Here is a 13,234-nt window from a genome sequence, read left to right on the forward strand (position 1 = left end):
CTCAACACCAAGAGGTCTGCTGTCCACCTCCTGGCCTCTTTACCTCCATGTCAGGCAAGGCCCGGAGGGCGCTGAAGAGTGTCATGGTCTTGCCAGACCCGGGAGGGCCACACAAGACCAGGGGCTTGTGCTCGGCCAGCCAAGTGTACAAGAGGGCTTCGTGGCGGACTGTGTCCAGTGTCGGCACGACGACGTCAGGGGCTGCCACCTTGTGTGTCTCCACTTCAATCTGAGGCACCTTGGCCTGCCACGGAGACCACTCTCCGCTGATGGACACCTACACACAGAGATGGAAGTGTGAGTCAGGCTGGAACCAAGGTGCCTCCTCACGAGGTTTGCTTACCTGAACACAAACTTGAGCTTTCAGAAAAAGGAAGGAATTGGTCAGGTTAATGTGCATTCTTTGCTAACACATGAAACTAAAAGGATAAAGTCCTTCTATGAAATGGAATACAATGAAAAGATGAATTCAAGGTCCATGGTCAGGTTGTTCCAGGATGAGTTAAATCAGCACGGGCTGGAACGGCATGCTCACCTCATAATCGATAATGGGTATGTTGGGCGCAGTGGGCAGAGGCACGGTCGTGATTCTTCTGATGTATTCACCCAGCTCTGCTCTCATTTTTAGCCGGCTGTCTCCAGACAGGGACCAGAGTATGGCATAAACCAGGTATCGCTATTAAAAGAGGAATGAAACTTTGATTTTTATAAAATTTCAACAACAAAAGAAAGACACTTACAGCAAAGTTAACAAAAAGACAGTGGTTCCCAGTTTTCTTGCATCACAGACCCCCACTGCACCTTTCCTCGCCCCTCAACAAAGGCTCTGCCCTTGCCTAGGAGAGAGCACATCCACATAGGTGCAGCATTTCAGAGGTCCTCAGACCCGTGGTCGGGCGCAGTGGTGAGCTCTGTGAAGCCCCTGATGGCCCCTGACCTGAATGTAGCGCTCCAACTGCTCGATCTGCATGGGGAAGTCGGGGTGGTTGGCGTTATACTGCGCCACGTTGCGGCAGGCCTGGTGCAGCATGGAGAAGAGCGAGCCCAGGCAGCGCAGGCGCGTTAGGTCCATAATGTGCTCCAGCTGGAAGGCGTGCTCCAGCGCCTTGGTGACCAGGCCATTGGACGTGAAGTACGGTTGCATGATCGTGGCTGCATCTCTTTGGATCTGGAAAGTGGAATAAGTATCACACTTAACTATCTTTCAAAAGGCAGGCGAGCTTCACGGATTCTAACCTGGTTCCAGGAGAAGGTCATATGACCTTGGAAAACTAATTTTGGATGAAGCTTCAGTGACCAATCCTCATTCCTTCACCCTGGTGGTTCTCAAAAACCCTGCTTCCCAGGAACTTTGGTTTTCCCACTGAACAAGGCAAAGAGCAGTCTTCCATCAATTTGTAGAGAAAAGTAAGATAATGAAAAGAATTCGTTAAATTTTCCCATACATAACTTTTAACATTTGTAGCTGCTACAGCTGGGCTTCCTTGTTTAAGCTGGCGGAAGACAACATTGATTACACAACACTTGGCTGGGTACAGAGACTCATGCCTGTAATCCCAGCACTTTGAGAGGCCAAGGCAGGTGGATTGCTTGAGCCCAGGAGTTCAAGACCAGCCTGGGCAACATAGCGAGACCACATCTGAACATCCTAGCACCCTCGCGTCATGATGTGCGGGTCCCACCTGGGCGTACCTGCAGCATGGGGGAAGCGGCCTCCTCCCCCTCATCCTCTTTGCCCTTGCGCCGCCGCTGTGCCTCATCCTCCCCTTCATCCAGTGGGATGCTGCGTAGCCTGGCCAGGAAGTTGTTGAAGATCATGTCGGTGCTCAGCACATCCTCACTGAACCAGACCATGCCGCAGCGTGACACTGTGGCCAAGGTTGCGTATTTCAAGTCCTGTACCTCAAACATTATTCTCACCTTGAAAGAAAACATTAAGCAGATTTAATGACATAGGTTTAGAAGCAACCTGGACATTAAGATTCTTTCATCTATATACACACTGAATGGGTGACTTAAAACATAATTTTCCTATACAGAAAGTAGCCGGGCATGGTGGCATGTGCCTGTAATTGCAGCTACTTGGGAGGCTGAGGCAGGAGAATCACTTGAACCTGGGAGGTGGAGGTTGCAGTGAGCCAAGATCATGCCACTGCACTCCAGCCTGGGTAACAGTGAAAACCTGTCTCAAAAAAAATTTTTTTTGCACTTATTAACAAAAACAAAAAACACCTACAGCTCACATCACTACAGTATTCACTATTCTCTCTACAGGAATCTGGGCAGGACAAGTCTATGTGGCAGGGAGAAGAGCAGGGCAGACCACTGTGTTTAAGGTTTCCCACTGTTCTTGAGGGCACAGAAGCAACAGCCCCTCCAAGGGTGATGTCAGTAGTGACTGCGTCCTGGGTACGCACCGGGCCTGGATCCCTCCAGTCTCACACAACCTGACCAGGCATGACCAGGCAGGCATGCTGTGTCTCCGGGGTTTTTTTTTTTTGGAGACGGAGTTTCGCTTCTGTTGCCCAGGCTCGAATGCAATGGTGTGATCTCGGTTCACTGCAACCTCCGCCTCCCAGGTTCAAGCGATTCTCCTGTCTCAGCCTCCTGAGTAGCTGGGATTATAGGCATGCGCCATCACGCCCAGCTAGTTTTTTGTCATTTTAGTAGAGACAGGGTTTCATCATGTTGGTCAGGCTGGTCTCAAACTCTTCACCGCAGATGATCCACCTGCCTTGGCCTCCCAAAGTACTGGGATTACAGGCACGAACCACTGTGCCCGGCCTCACCTCCAGTTTAAAGATGGCGCAGGTGACTTGCTGGGGTCCCACGGCTAGTAAGTGGTTGAGATTCAAAGCGGGTGGTCAGACTCCAGAGTCTTAACCCTGGAGCTGTAACGAGGAGATCAATCTCCTCTGACAACAGTTAGACTCTACTAGATCAGCGGTCAGAGTGGAACTTGAGTTGTCGGAGTAAGAACACACTTTCAGACAGTGCTAAGAATCCATGGCTGGTTCCGGAAGCTGAGATAAATACCAATCCTAAGCCTTGTTGTTAAAGGCTCATAAGCCGATCAGGCCAGAAACCTCGCATCATTCTTGAATTGTTTCCCTCACACTCACGTCTAGTCCATCAGCAAATCCCATGCATGCTTTAAACTCCGACCACAGTCAGCCACCTCTCAGCACCTTTGTTGCTGCCAGCTCACCCCCTGTCCCTGAGGCCTGGAGGACTAAGGCAGCCCTCAACTGGCCTCCTGGCTTTCACCCTGCCCTCTTCATTCTCCAAACGGCAGCCAGACGGATCTTCATGGACATACATCACGAACATTGCTCCTGCCAGGCTGCTCCATGGATCCCAACTTGCCCAGTGTACAAACGCACACTCCTACAATGACCTCCAGGGCCCCTGACCTGGCTCATTTCCTCTCTGGTCTTAGCCCTGACTTGTCCTCCCTAGTCCTCTCTGCTTTAGCTGACTGCCCCTTGCTGTCCTCATGCACACCGGCCCCCTGTCCCAGACCTGCTACTCCTGCTTGTGTGTTCCTTTGCCCAGAATACTTGGGAGCCTTGGGACTTACTCCGTCACTCCCCTAAGTGCCTGCTCAAACCACGTTCACAGGGAAGGCTTCACATTTTAACCTCCAGCCCCCACCAACACCTGACAGCTCACTTTCCATTTCTTTTTTTCTTTGCACCAATCACTATTCATTTTGTTTGTCCATTTTATGCATCACACGTGAGCAAGGGCTTTTGTCTTCCTGCTTTTTTTTCTTTTCTGAGACAGAGTCTCGCTCTGTCACCCAGGCTGGAGTGTAGTAGCGCAATCTTGGCTCACTGTAACCTCCACCTCCCAGGTTCAAGCGATTCTCCTGCCTCAGCCTCCCAAGTAGCTGGGACTACAAGCGCCTGCCACTATGCCTAGCTAATTTTTTGTATTTTTAGTAGAGACGGGGTTTCATCATGTTAGCCAGGATGGTCTTGATCTCCTGACCTCGTAATTCGTCTGCCTTGGCCTCCCAAAGTGCTGGGATTACAGGCGTGAGCTACCGCACACGGCCTGTCTTCTTGCTTTTTTACTGCTGTATTTTCAGCATCTACAACAGGGTCTGACTCAGTGCAAATCTACACCGGGCCTGGCTGTGTTTATTGATCAGCAGGTGTTGTCAGGCACCTGCACCATGCACTCATTTCCCAAGGGACAGCCTAGAAAGCCCCATTCCAAATTTCTCATTTTCCCAACTCTTTAGATGTATAATAGCTTAAGAAACCCTAACGACAACCCCACCATACAAGGTTAACTGATAATCACAGTGTGTGCTTATTATTCCATAAATGATAGAAAGCCATTAATAAAACCTATTAAAATGTTTCTCACTAGCCATGGAAATGGAAAAAAAAATCTAGCAGTTGAGATGCTGTCTTTGAAAATTACTTACACAATGATTGCTACTCCACGGAATCTGGATCCATGACTCCAGATCTGCACTTAGCTAGTAAATAAATTTTAGTTGGCCAAAAGGAATTATTCAGTTGATGACATACAAAAGGCTACTTACATTGGGTGGAAGACTGAGGCGCTCTCCATTGGGCAGAGTTAGGAGCTTGTTGTCATCCAGCACTGAGTTCAAGTTCTCAACCCACTCTGGATCCACATCACCATCGAAGACGATCCACTGGCGCTTCTGCAGCTCGCCTCTCACGCTGTCGATGATCCTGGTCGGGAAGGATTTTAAAACAGCTGCTGACTAAATCAAGATTTTTTTTTTTTGAGACGGAGTCTTGCTCTGTTGCCCAGGCTGGGGTGCAGTGGCACAATCTCATCTCACTGCAAGCTCCGCCTCCCGGGTTCACGCCATTCTCCTGCCTCAGCCTCCTGAGTAGCTGGGACTACAGGCACCCGCCACCACGCCTGGCTAATTTGTTTGTATTTTTAGTAGAGACGAGGTTTCACCATGTTAACCAGGAGGGTCTCGATCTCCTGACCTCGTGATCCGCCCGCCTCAGCCTCCCAAAATGCTGGGATTACAGGCGTGAGCCACCATGCCCGGCCAATCAAGATTTCAACATTAGGCATGTTTACCTATGATGGTTTGAAGTGACCTTTAATTTGCTCAGACTTTGGTTGAAAATAATGTATACTCTGCTCTTGTGAGAGGAAAGCACATAGGGCCCACATCCAGGAGAACACAAACACAGATCAAAGAAGACGTACTTTCTCAGCACGTGTGTGAAGAGCCCATCTGTCCATTCCCTGGTGTTGGGGTCCAGGGTTCCGTAGAGGTGGTCTTTGCTGATGGCCTTGGGGTCGATGATATGGGCCACACCTTCCACACCCTCAAGTCTCTCCAACGCCTTCAGCAGGACACGCCAGGCCATGCTCTTCCCACTTCCCGAGGGTCCCACCATCATCAGGCCATGATTGATCTGGGTGATCTGATAGAGCTGGAGAACCTGCAGGGCCCAACAGACCAGCACAGTGACCATCCCAGAGGAGGAATGGGGCCAGCTCCTCGCTCAGCCACCTCTTGTGAAAGTCAGCAAGAAACATTACGTGTGGATTTTTTTTTTTCTGAAACGGAGTCTCTCTCTGTCGCCCACACTAGAGTGCAGTGGCATGATCTCAGCTCACCGCAAGCTCCACCTCCCAGGTTCCAGTGATTCTCCTGCCTCACTCCCCCGAGTAGCTGGGATTACAAGCACCTATGTATGGATCCTTTTTTTTTTTTGAGACGGAGTCTCGCTCTGTCGCCCAGGCTGGAGTGCAGTGGTGCGATCTCGGCTCACTGCAAGCTCCGCCTCCTGAGTTCACGCCATTCTCCTGCCTCAGCCTTCCGAGTAGCTGGGACTACAGGCGCCCCCCACCACGCCCGGCTAGTTTTTTGTATTTTTTAGTAGAGACGGGGTTTCACCGTGTTAGCCAGGATAGTCTCAATCTCCTGACCTCTTGATCCGCCCGTCTCGGCCTCCCACAGTGCTGGGATTACAGGCTTGAGCCACCGCGCCCAGCTATCTATGGATTCTTAAAGGCAAGTACTGAAACTACTCAACTGGAGAGATACTACATAGGCCACATCTAAAACAAACATTTCCAAACTGGCGAGTTCTTTAGTAAGTCAGGAAGGCTGGAGCCAGTGGGACGAGACACCAACGAGCAGCCTCAACAAGGACACATCAGATCCCGCCAAGGACAACAAAAGACTGAATGGATGAGCCACATGTTCAATCCCGTACAGCGTCTCTCAGGCTAAACACACACAGCTTGTGTAAACAATAAACTTTTTCTTAAATGAATCACATAGGGTAAGGAAAGAAGCCAATACAGAATGTAAACTACATATTGATCGGCAATTTAGGCTGTTCATCTCTGGCACTAGAAAGTCTTGTAAGCGGAATTTTTACCACTATAAACAACTTTCCAAAATAGTCATGCACTTAGCATTTTCAGAAATTGAACTGTATCGTGTAAAATTTTCAGGTTAAGTATTGTTTCCTCTTCATTTAAACAACAACAACAAAAAATTCAAATAGACCTTGGGCAAATCTTCATGGAGCATATTATGCACCTCCACAGCCTCTGTGGACAGTTTCATCAAAGGGCCCACGGTTGTCATTACTGGACACTAAGGCCAGCAGGGTCTGTGAGGGCAGCGGTCAAGGAAACAATCCAAGTTACCTTTTCAACCCACATTCCACCAACTTCTTCTCCATCTCCATATGTCAAATACATCTCCTGACACACTTTCTTCAGCTCTTCTCGAAGGGCAGTCATCTCACCCCTGTGATACTGGACTCCAGGGAACACGTCCGACAGGAGGCTGAAGAGCAGCGGGATGTCCTCTGCCACCAGCTTCGGCACCATCGTCTCACAGACGCTCTGTATCAGAATCTACGGGGAGAGGGCTGGGCTGTGAGCAGTGGAGCACGGCTTAAGTGCCGCCCGCTGCATCCCCAGGAGGTGCGTGATCAGTAACTGCTGGTGAACCAAGGGTGCGACCACCACTCGCCCACATTCGTGCACTCAACTTTCCAGTCGATTCCAGTCATCCCAAGACGTGTGAACCGCCAAGAAGAACCCACAAGTCATGGCTTAAATGTTAAAAAGGTAAATTTAAATAACGTATACGGTTTGAATGATCAAAACGTTTGTAACGAACCTCTTGTTCAGGGAGATTTTCAGCAATTTCTCCTTCATCAACTGCTTCCCCTCGTTCCTCTTTCTCCCTCTTTATCTTCTGGATTCTCTCTCTCTTCACATTGCCCGCACTCACCAGCACACTCTTCAAAGCCCGAAGACCAAAGTCATAATGACTTTGGGAAGAGAGCTGCTCATCGCATAGTCTAGATAAGAAAAAAAAAGGCTTTCTTTAAAAACAGTAATACTTTAAACAATAATAGGGTCAAGTGTCAAGAAATCAGAGATGGATATTTTGAAAGACATACCATCATTACACATAAAAATTGTAAGGTTAAATGGGCACATTTATCACATGCAAGAAATATGATTATGAAGAATTCTAGGCTACTTACTTAAAAAATGGGACGATTTTGTTGGCAAGCACTTCAGCAGTGCGGAAGCCCTGTGAGTACAGCATGACCTGGGCGATTAACTGCCGGTCGGGCTTGGTCATTGCCAGGCTCCGGAAGAGCTTCTTCAAGTTGTCAGGAAGGTTGGACCGGCCCGCGTAGCCCGGGTTCATGGTGATGAAGATGGCCATGTCCGGGCTCACCTTGACTTGTTTGTTCAGCAGCTCACAAGTAATGGGGGCAGAGGCTGAGAACGAGATGATAGTGTTAAGGCTAGAAATGTTAAACAACAAACAAACAAACAAAAAAACCCCATTCTAAAGTGTCTCTAACACAACAGACAAAGCTCTCGTTCTCCCAGGGAGCTGGAGTAGAGGCTTCCTGGGGGGCTGCTCTCTGGCTTTCTTCAGGGACCACCAGCCACGCTCTCCCAGCCCGGGTGGACCCATTCCCATGCACCTCATGTGCACGTGTCCCAGGTCAAGCCACCAGAGGCAGAGACCACTACTGTATTTGGGCAACACAACACTGAGTGTCACAGAGAAATCGAGATAGAGATGCAGTCCACAAATGTGCAAAAATAAAAAGGAATAAATGCTGCGACACTGACTGGCTTAGATCATGGGAATTACCTGTTCCTGGCATCAACAAAATAAAAAGAACCCCAAACCTCCAAGCACCTCTGAGCCACTTTGGAACAAAGTGTATTCTCGCCTTAAGAGACCACTGATCACAAAGGCAAGTGTTGTGCTTTCTTCCACACTCCTTTTGCTTTATTTAGGAGGTCTGGGGACTTCTCCATAAGGCAAGTTGTTATTATGCAATAAAAGGAAACATTAAAAACTACACTGTATACCTAAGACAGAATTTCACACCTACCCAACACCCAAACGCTTGCCTCCTTCAGCATCCCACCTTCCCTGACCCCGTATGCTGGGACTCTGTGTCAAACTGGGGAGGGAACTGGTCCCCGGGGCCTCTCTGACAGCTGCTCCTATCGTGGTAAAGGGCTTGTTTCTAAAGACAGATGGCAGAACACTGGCCAGACAGGTGGCTGGGGAGGCTGGCTCTCTGACGATGTGGGAAGGAAGAGGGCACCGAGGGCCCACACCAGAGGACACACTCATCCCGTGGCAAAGGCCATGGAGGGAACACACAAGCTCTAAGGGAGCATGGGGGCATCTGCCTGGCTGAGGAAGGACTGCTCAGGTTTTCGGTTGTCCTGGGACATAGAAACCTCTATGCTGCAGCCCTAGAATGAGGACTGAAAGCTGGGATGCAGAACAGTCCTGGGTTTTTTGGGGGAACAGTGTTGCTCTGTGGCCCAGGATGGAGTGCAGTGGCATGATCTCAGTTCACTACAATCTCTGTTTCCTGGGTTCAAGGGACTCTCCCTGCCTCAGCCTCCCGAGTAGCTGGGATTATAGGTGTGCACCACTACGCCAGGCTAATTTTTATATTTTCAGTAGAGATGGGTTTCACCATGTTGGCCAGACTGGTCTTGAACTCCTGACCTCAAGTGATCTGCTTGCCTCGGCCTCCCAAAGTGCTGGGATTACACACGTGACCCACCGCGCCTGGCCTGGGTTTCTTACCTTCCGTCTTTAACCACGACTCACTATACTGCCTATAATGGTGAGTTCCTGTGAACTAAATTCTCATTCCTAATCCAAGAGGTAAAAAATCAGCTCACAAGGGAATTTCCCTCTACATTCTCTAGCAATCTTTGAAGGAGAGGTGTCTTACTCTTGTCGTAGTTGGGGCTGGAATGTTCGCGCAGTGCTTCCTGTATGCACTGCACCTGCTGGGACACAGCCGAGAGCATCCGCTCCTCCAGGCGGTTGAACTCGTCAAAGCAGCCCCAGGCACCCACCTGGCAAAGGCCCACAAAGATCCGGCCCATTGCCTGGAAAGGAGAGGAAGAAAGAAGCTAAAACCACCTGCTGTGCCCTAAATTGTCTCCCCCTCTCCCTTGCCACAAATGAGTATGTTGATGCCTTAACCCTAGTGGGTTTGTCTTCAGCAAAAGAGCATGTAAGGATGTAACTAAGGTTCAATGAGGCCATGAGGGGCGGGGCCGCTTATCCATGGGACTGGTGCCCCTATAGGAAGAGGAAGAGGAACCAGAGCACTCTCCATGCTTGTATTCCGAGGAAAGGCCTTGTGGGGACAAAATAGCCATCTGCAAGCCAGGAAGAGGACCCTCCCTGGGAACTGAACCCCACTGGCACCTTGATCTCGGACTCCCCAGCCTCCAGAACTGTGAGGAAATACATTTCTATTGTTAAGCCACACAGCCTGTGCTGCTTGGATATGGCGGCCTGAGCAGACTCCCATAACACCTGCCTCAGTGCTGGCTTCACGGGGCTCAAATCCTGACTCTGACGATCTGTTTGGCCTTGGGCAAGTCACATCTTTTTGAAGCGCGTATCTCCCCATCTTTGAAATGGGAATAACACCCCCTACCTCCCATGGTGGCTGTGAAGGATAAATTAGAGTCACAGCTCAGGTGAGGGCCCAGTGCCCACACACCGCAGTTACTTCATGAACAACTGCCATTATCATGACAGATGAAAAGTACAATACCTTCTTTCCTTCTGTGCCAACAAAATCTCAATGACAAAGCTACTGTTTTTATTCTATCACTTTTTGTCGATTAAAGATAAAACCTCTTCCATAACATGTGCTTATTCCAAGACACAGGCACTAAAAATGTCTTTAAAAAACTGACATTTTACAAAAATATTACACTAAAGATCTAACTCTGAAAACATGAAACTAAAGTCAACTTCAAAGCATGTATGCTGGACACCTCAGACACTTCAAAATAACACCTGTCGCTACTACAGGAGTCAGGAGGCCACATAAACCATGCTGAGCTGCAACGCAAATGGCTTTGACAGAGGTACGTGCTTGATATTCCCCAAATGATCCCCGCGGGGCATTAGATTTCAGGTGGATCCCATAAAGCATCTCACCTGGAAATCAAAGGTTTCATCACAGTTGAAAACTAAAACAAACCGTCCAAGCTGATGGCCAAGAGCTTTGACAGACTCTGTTTTCCCAGTTCCAGCAGGTCCTGTTTAAAGAAAAGCAACAGGATGCTTGAGTCCATTACCTAACTGAAAACATATCTTTAGCTTTAAAATAACTATAAAAAGCAACTCATTTAAAAAATCCAAGTAGTGGTCAGGTGCGGTGGCTCATGCCTGTAATCCCAGCATTTTGGGAGGCCAAGGCGGGCGGACTACCTGAGGTCAGGAGTTCGAGACCAGTCTGGCTAACATGGTGAAACTCCATCTCTACTAAAAATACAAACATTAGTCGGGCTTGGTGGTGGATGCCCGTAGTCCCAGCTACTCAGGAGACTGAGGCAGGAGACAGCTTGAACCCAGGAGGTGGAGGTTGCAGTGAGCCAAGGTTGCACCAGTGTACTCCAACCTGGGCAACAGAGCAAGACTCCATCTCAAAAAAAATCAAAGTAGTAATAAATGCAAACAAACTTAAGATTTTAGAATGTACACACCACATAATTAAGAAGCACATTCAGGCCGAGCGTGGTGGCTCACGCCTGTAATCCCAGCACTTTGGGAGGCCGAGGTGAGTGGGTCACCAGGTCAGGAGTTCGAGACCAGCCTGGCCAACATGGTGAAACCCTGTCTCTACTAAAAATACAAAAATTAGCCTGGAGTGATGGCGCGTGCCTGTTATCCCAGCTACTCAGGAGACTGAGGCAGAAAAATGGCTTAAACCTGGAGGTGGAGTGTGCAGTGAGCCAAGATCACGCCACTGTACTCCAGCCTGGGCGACACAGACTCCATCTCAAAAAAAAAAAAAAAAAAAAGAAGTACATTCGGCCAGGCATGGTGGCTCAAGCCTGTAATCCCAGCACTTTGGGAGGCTGAGATGGGCGGATCACCGGGTCAGGAGATTGAGACCATCCTGGCTAACACGGTGAAACCCCGTCTCTAAAAAAAAAAAAAAGTAGTACATTCAAATCATTAGCTTTATCTTCAAACATTTTAATACATGATTCCATCTGTCCAGATCTGTGGAAGAACTTACCAAATGGGGAACCCCCCAGCCTGGCCTCCAAGGCTTGTGTCATCGTCAAATAGCAGCGGTCAGTGAGGGGGGTCTGGACCAGTTTGTCCTGAACACCCAGGTACTCAAAGCCATAGTTAAATTTGGCATTTGCCATTTGAATTGACAACTGCTGTAACACATCAGTTTGCTTAGGGTCAAAGTAAAATCGCATCTGGCTGAGCCATTCAAAAGATTTGGCGTTGTCAATCTTGCTTTTGATCAAGGACCTTGTAACGTCTCTCTGGTGAACCAACTCTGTAATCTGAAGAAAGAGAGTCACTTTAAAAGTTCATCTACACTAAAGCAATACAGTGCATTCTCTGGGTTTGTGGATTGTTAAACCGAAATTGAGGTTCTAGGTCCAGTTACAATGGCTTTCAGTAAATGTTCCAAAAGGCAAATTCACTTTCAGAGATGAGAGAAATGTTACTCATGAGATGGTATTACATAGAACCCAGAGCTGCAGCAAAAACAAAGAAACAGAAACACCTGGCTTTAAATATTTTAAAATTCTGCAACTATCCTAAAACATGATGGAAGACTAGCTTTCTGATGTCTGTCCTAAGAGTCTGCCATGTGCCACCATGGGACTCGGAGCAGGCACTGCCCACGCCGTGCAGCTTAGCACTGCTGTGGCCACCTCTCTGGGGAGATGACAGGAAAGAGCAAGAGATCCTGACCAAGGTTGATCCCTTCCTCTCTACCGTGATGTCATGTAACCCCTGCATGCCCCTGAGATTACCTTTCAATAGGGACAGGGAGCCAAATGCCCACCCTCAGAGGATATCCGTACACCGTCCACTGTTCTCCTTGATACTATCTGAAACCTTTTTCAAGGATGATTTCCACTTAACTGCGTGGTCGAGGGTGTAAGAGTCTAACTGGTAAGGAAGGAGTCAGGTGCGAGACTAACCAAGTGTTCTAGCTTCCGCCTTCGGAGTGGGGGCTGCTCCATGAGGACAGAGTCTGCTAACACATTGAGGGTGACCTCCACATTGCTCAGCACGGAGTGCAAGGGCGCGGCGTCTCCGCCTCCACCCATGCTGCTCAGTGCGGTCTCCACGTTCTCAGACCAGGCTATCTGGGCTGACAAAACCACAAGCTGGGCCTGAAAGACACAGGAACAAGATCCCAAAGGATCATTTTAAGGATTGGGCCGCGTTTTCACCATGAGCCCACTCACTTCTACCATAGATTACCTGGTATTTATCAATCCAAGTGATGTAGGTATTTGGGTCAATTGAAGTTGCTTTACCAAAAATCTCAACTTCCGTAACAGACTCAGCAAGCAGTTTGGCCAGGGTGACCCTCATCTCCTTCTCTACCAGGGTGAGCCACTCGTTGATTTTGGGATGCTCAGTAATTGACACAGGAGTTTTAAACAGAACCTGAAATAAATGAAGAAATAAAATTAAAGTAGTAATTTTAAATGAGATGCGCAAAAATGTGAGAGAAGTTTTAAAAGTCACAAACAGAGGCCGGGTGCGGCGGCTCAAGCCTGTAATCCCAGCACTTTGGGAGGCCGAGACGGGTGGATCACGAGGTCAGGAGATCGAGACCATCCTGGCTAACACGGTGAAACCCCGTCTCTACTAAAATACAAAAAATTAGCCGGGCGTGTT

General features: G+C 48.7%; 1 protein-coding gene across 1 annotated transcript in view; it reads right to left on the reverse strand.

The window, feature by feature from the left end:
* DYNC1H1 (dynein cytoplasmic 1 heavy chain 1) overlaps window positions 1-13,234 on the reverse strand; it is an 82,981-nt gene that overhangs the window by 27,136 nt on the left and 42,611 nt on the right. The window contains exons 25-38 of the mRNA XM_026455276.2: window positions 12,812-13,000; window positions 12,526-12,720; window positions 11,592-11,874; window positions 10,505-10,605; window positions 9,273-9,432; window positions 7,530-7,773; window positions 7,157-7,340; window positions 6,676-6,888; window positions 5,215-5,453; window positions 4,559-4,715; window positions 1,693-1,920; window positions 938-1,168; window positions 536-676; window positions 44-277 (exon numbers count right to left, since the gene is read on the reverse strand). Coding sequence (XP_026311061.1) covers window positions 44-277; window positions 536-676; window positions 938-1,168; window positions 1,693-1,920; window positions 4,559-4,715; window positions 5,215-5,453; window positions 6,676-6,888; window positions 7,157-7,340; window positions 7,530-7,773; window positions 9,273-9,432; window positions 10,505-10,605; window positions 11,592-11,874; window positions 12,526-12,720; window positions 12,812-13,000 — 2,799 coding nt within the window. The remainder of the gene's footprint in view (window positions 1-43; window positions 278-535; window positions 677-937; window positions 1,169-1,692; window positions 1,921-4,558; window positions 4,716-5,214; window positions 5,454-6,675; window positions 6,889-7,156; window positions 7,341-7,529; window positions 7,774-9,272; window positions 9,433-10,504; window positions 10,606-11,591; window positions 11,875-12,525; window positions 12,721-12,811; window positions 13,001-13,234) is intronic.

The sequence above is a fragment of the Piliocolobus tephrosceles genome, chromosome 6 (genome assembly GCF_002776525.5).
Source record: "Piliocolobus tephrosceles isolate RC106 chromosome 6, ASM277652v3, whole genome shotgun sequence".
In the NCBI taxonomy this organism is placed as follows: domain Eukaryota; kingdom Metazoa; phylum Chordata; class Mammalia; order Primates; family Cercopithecidae; genus Piliocolobus; species Piliocolobus tephrosceles.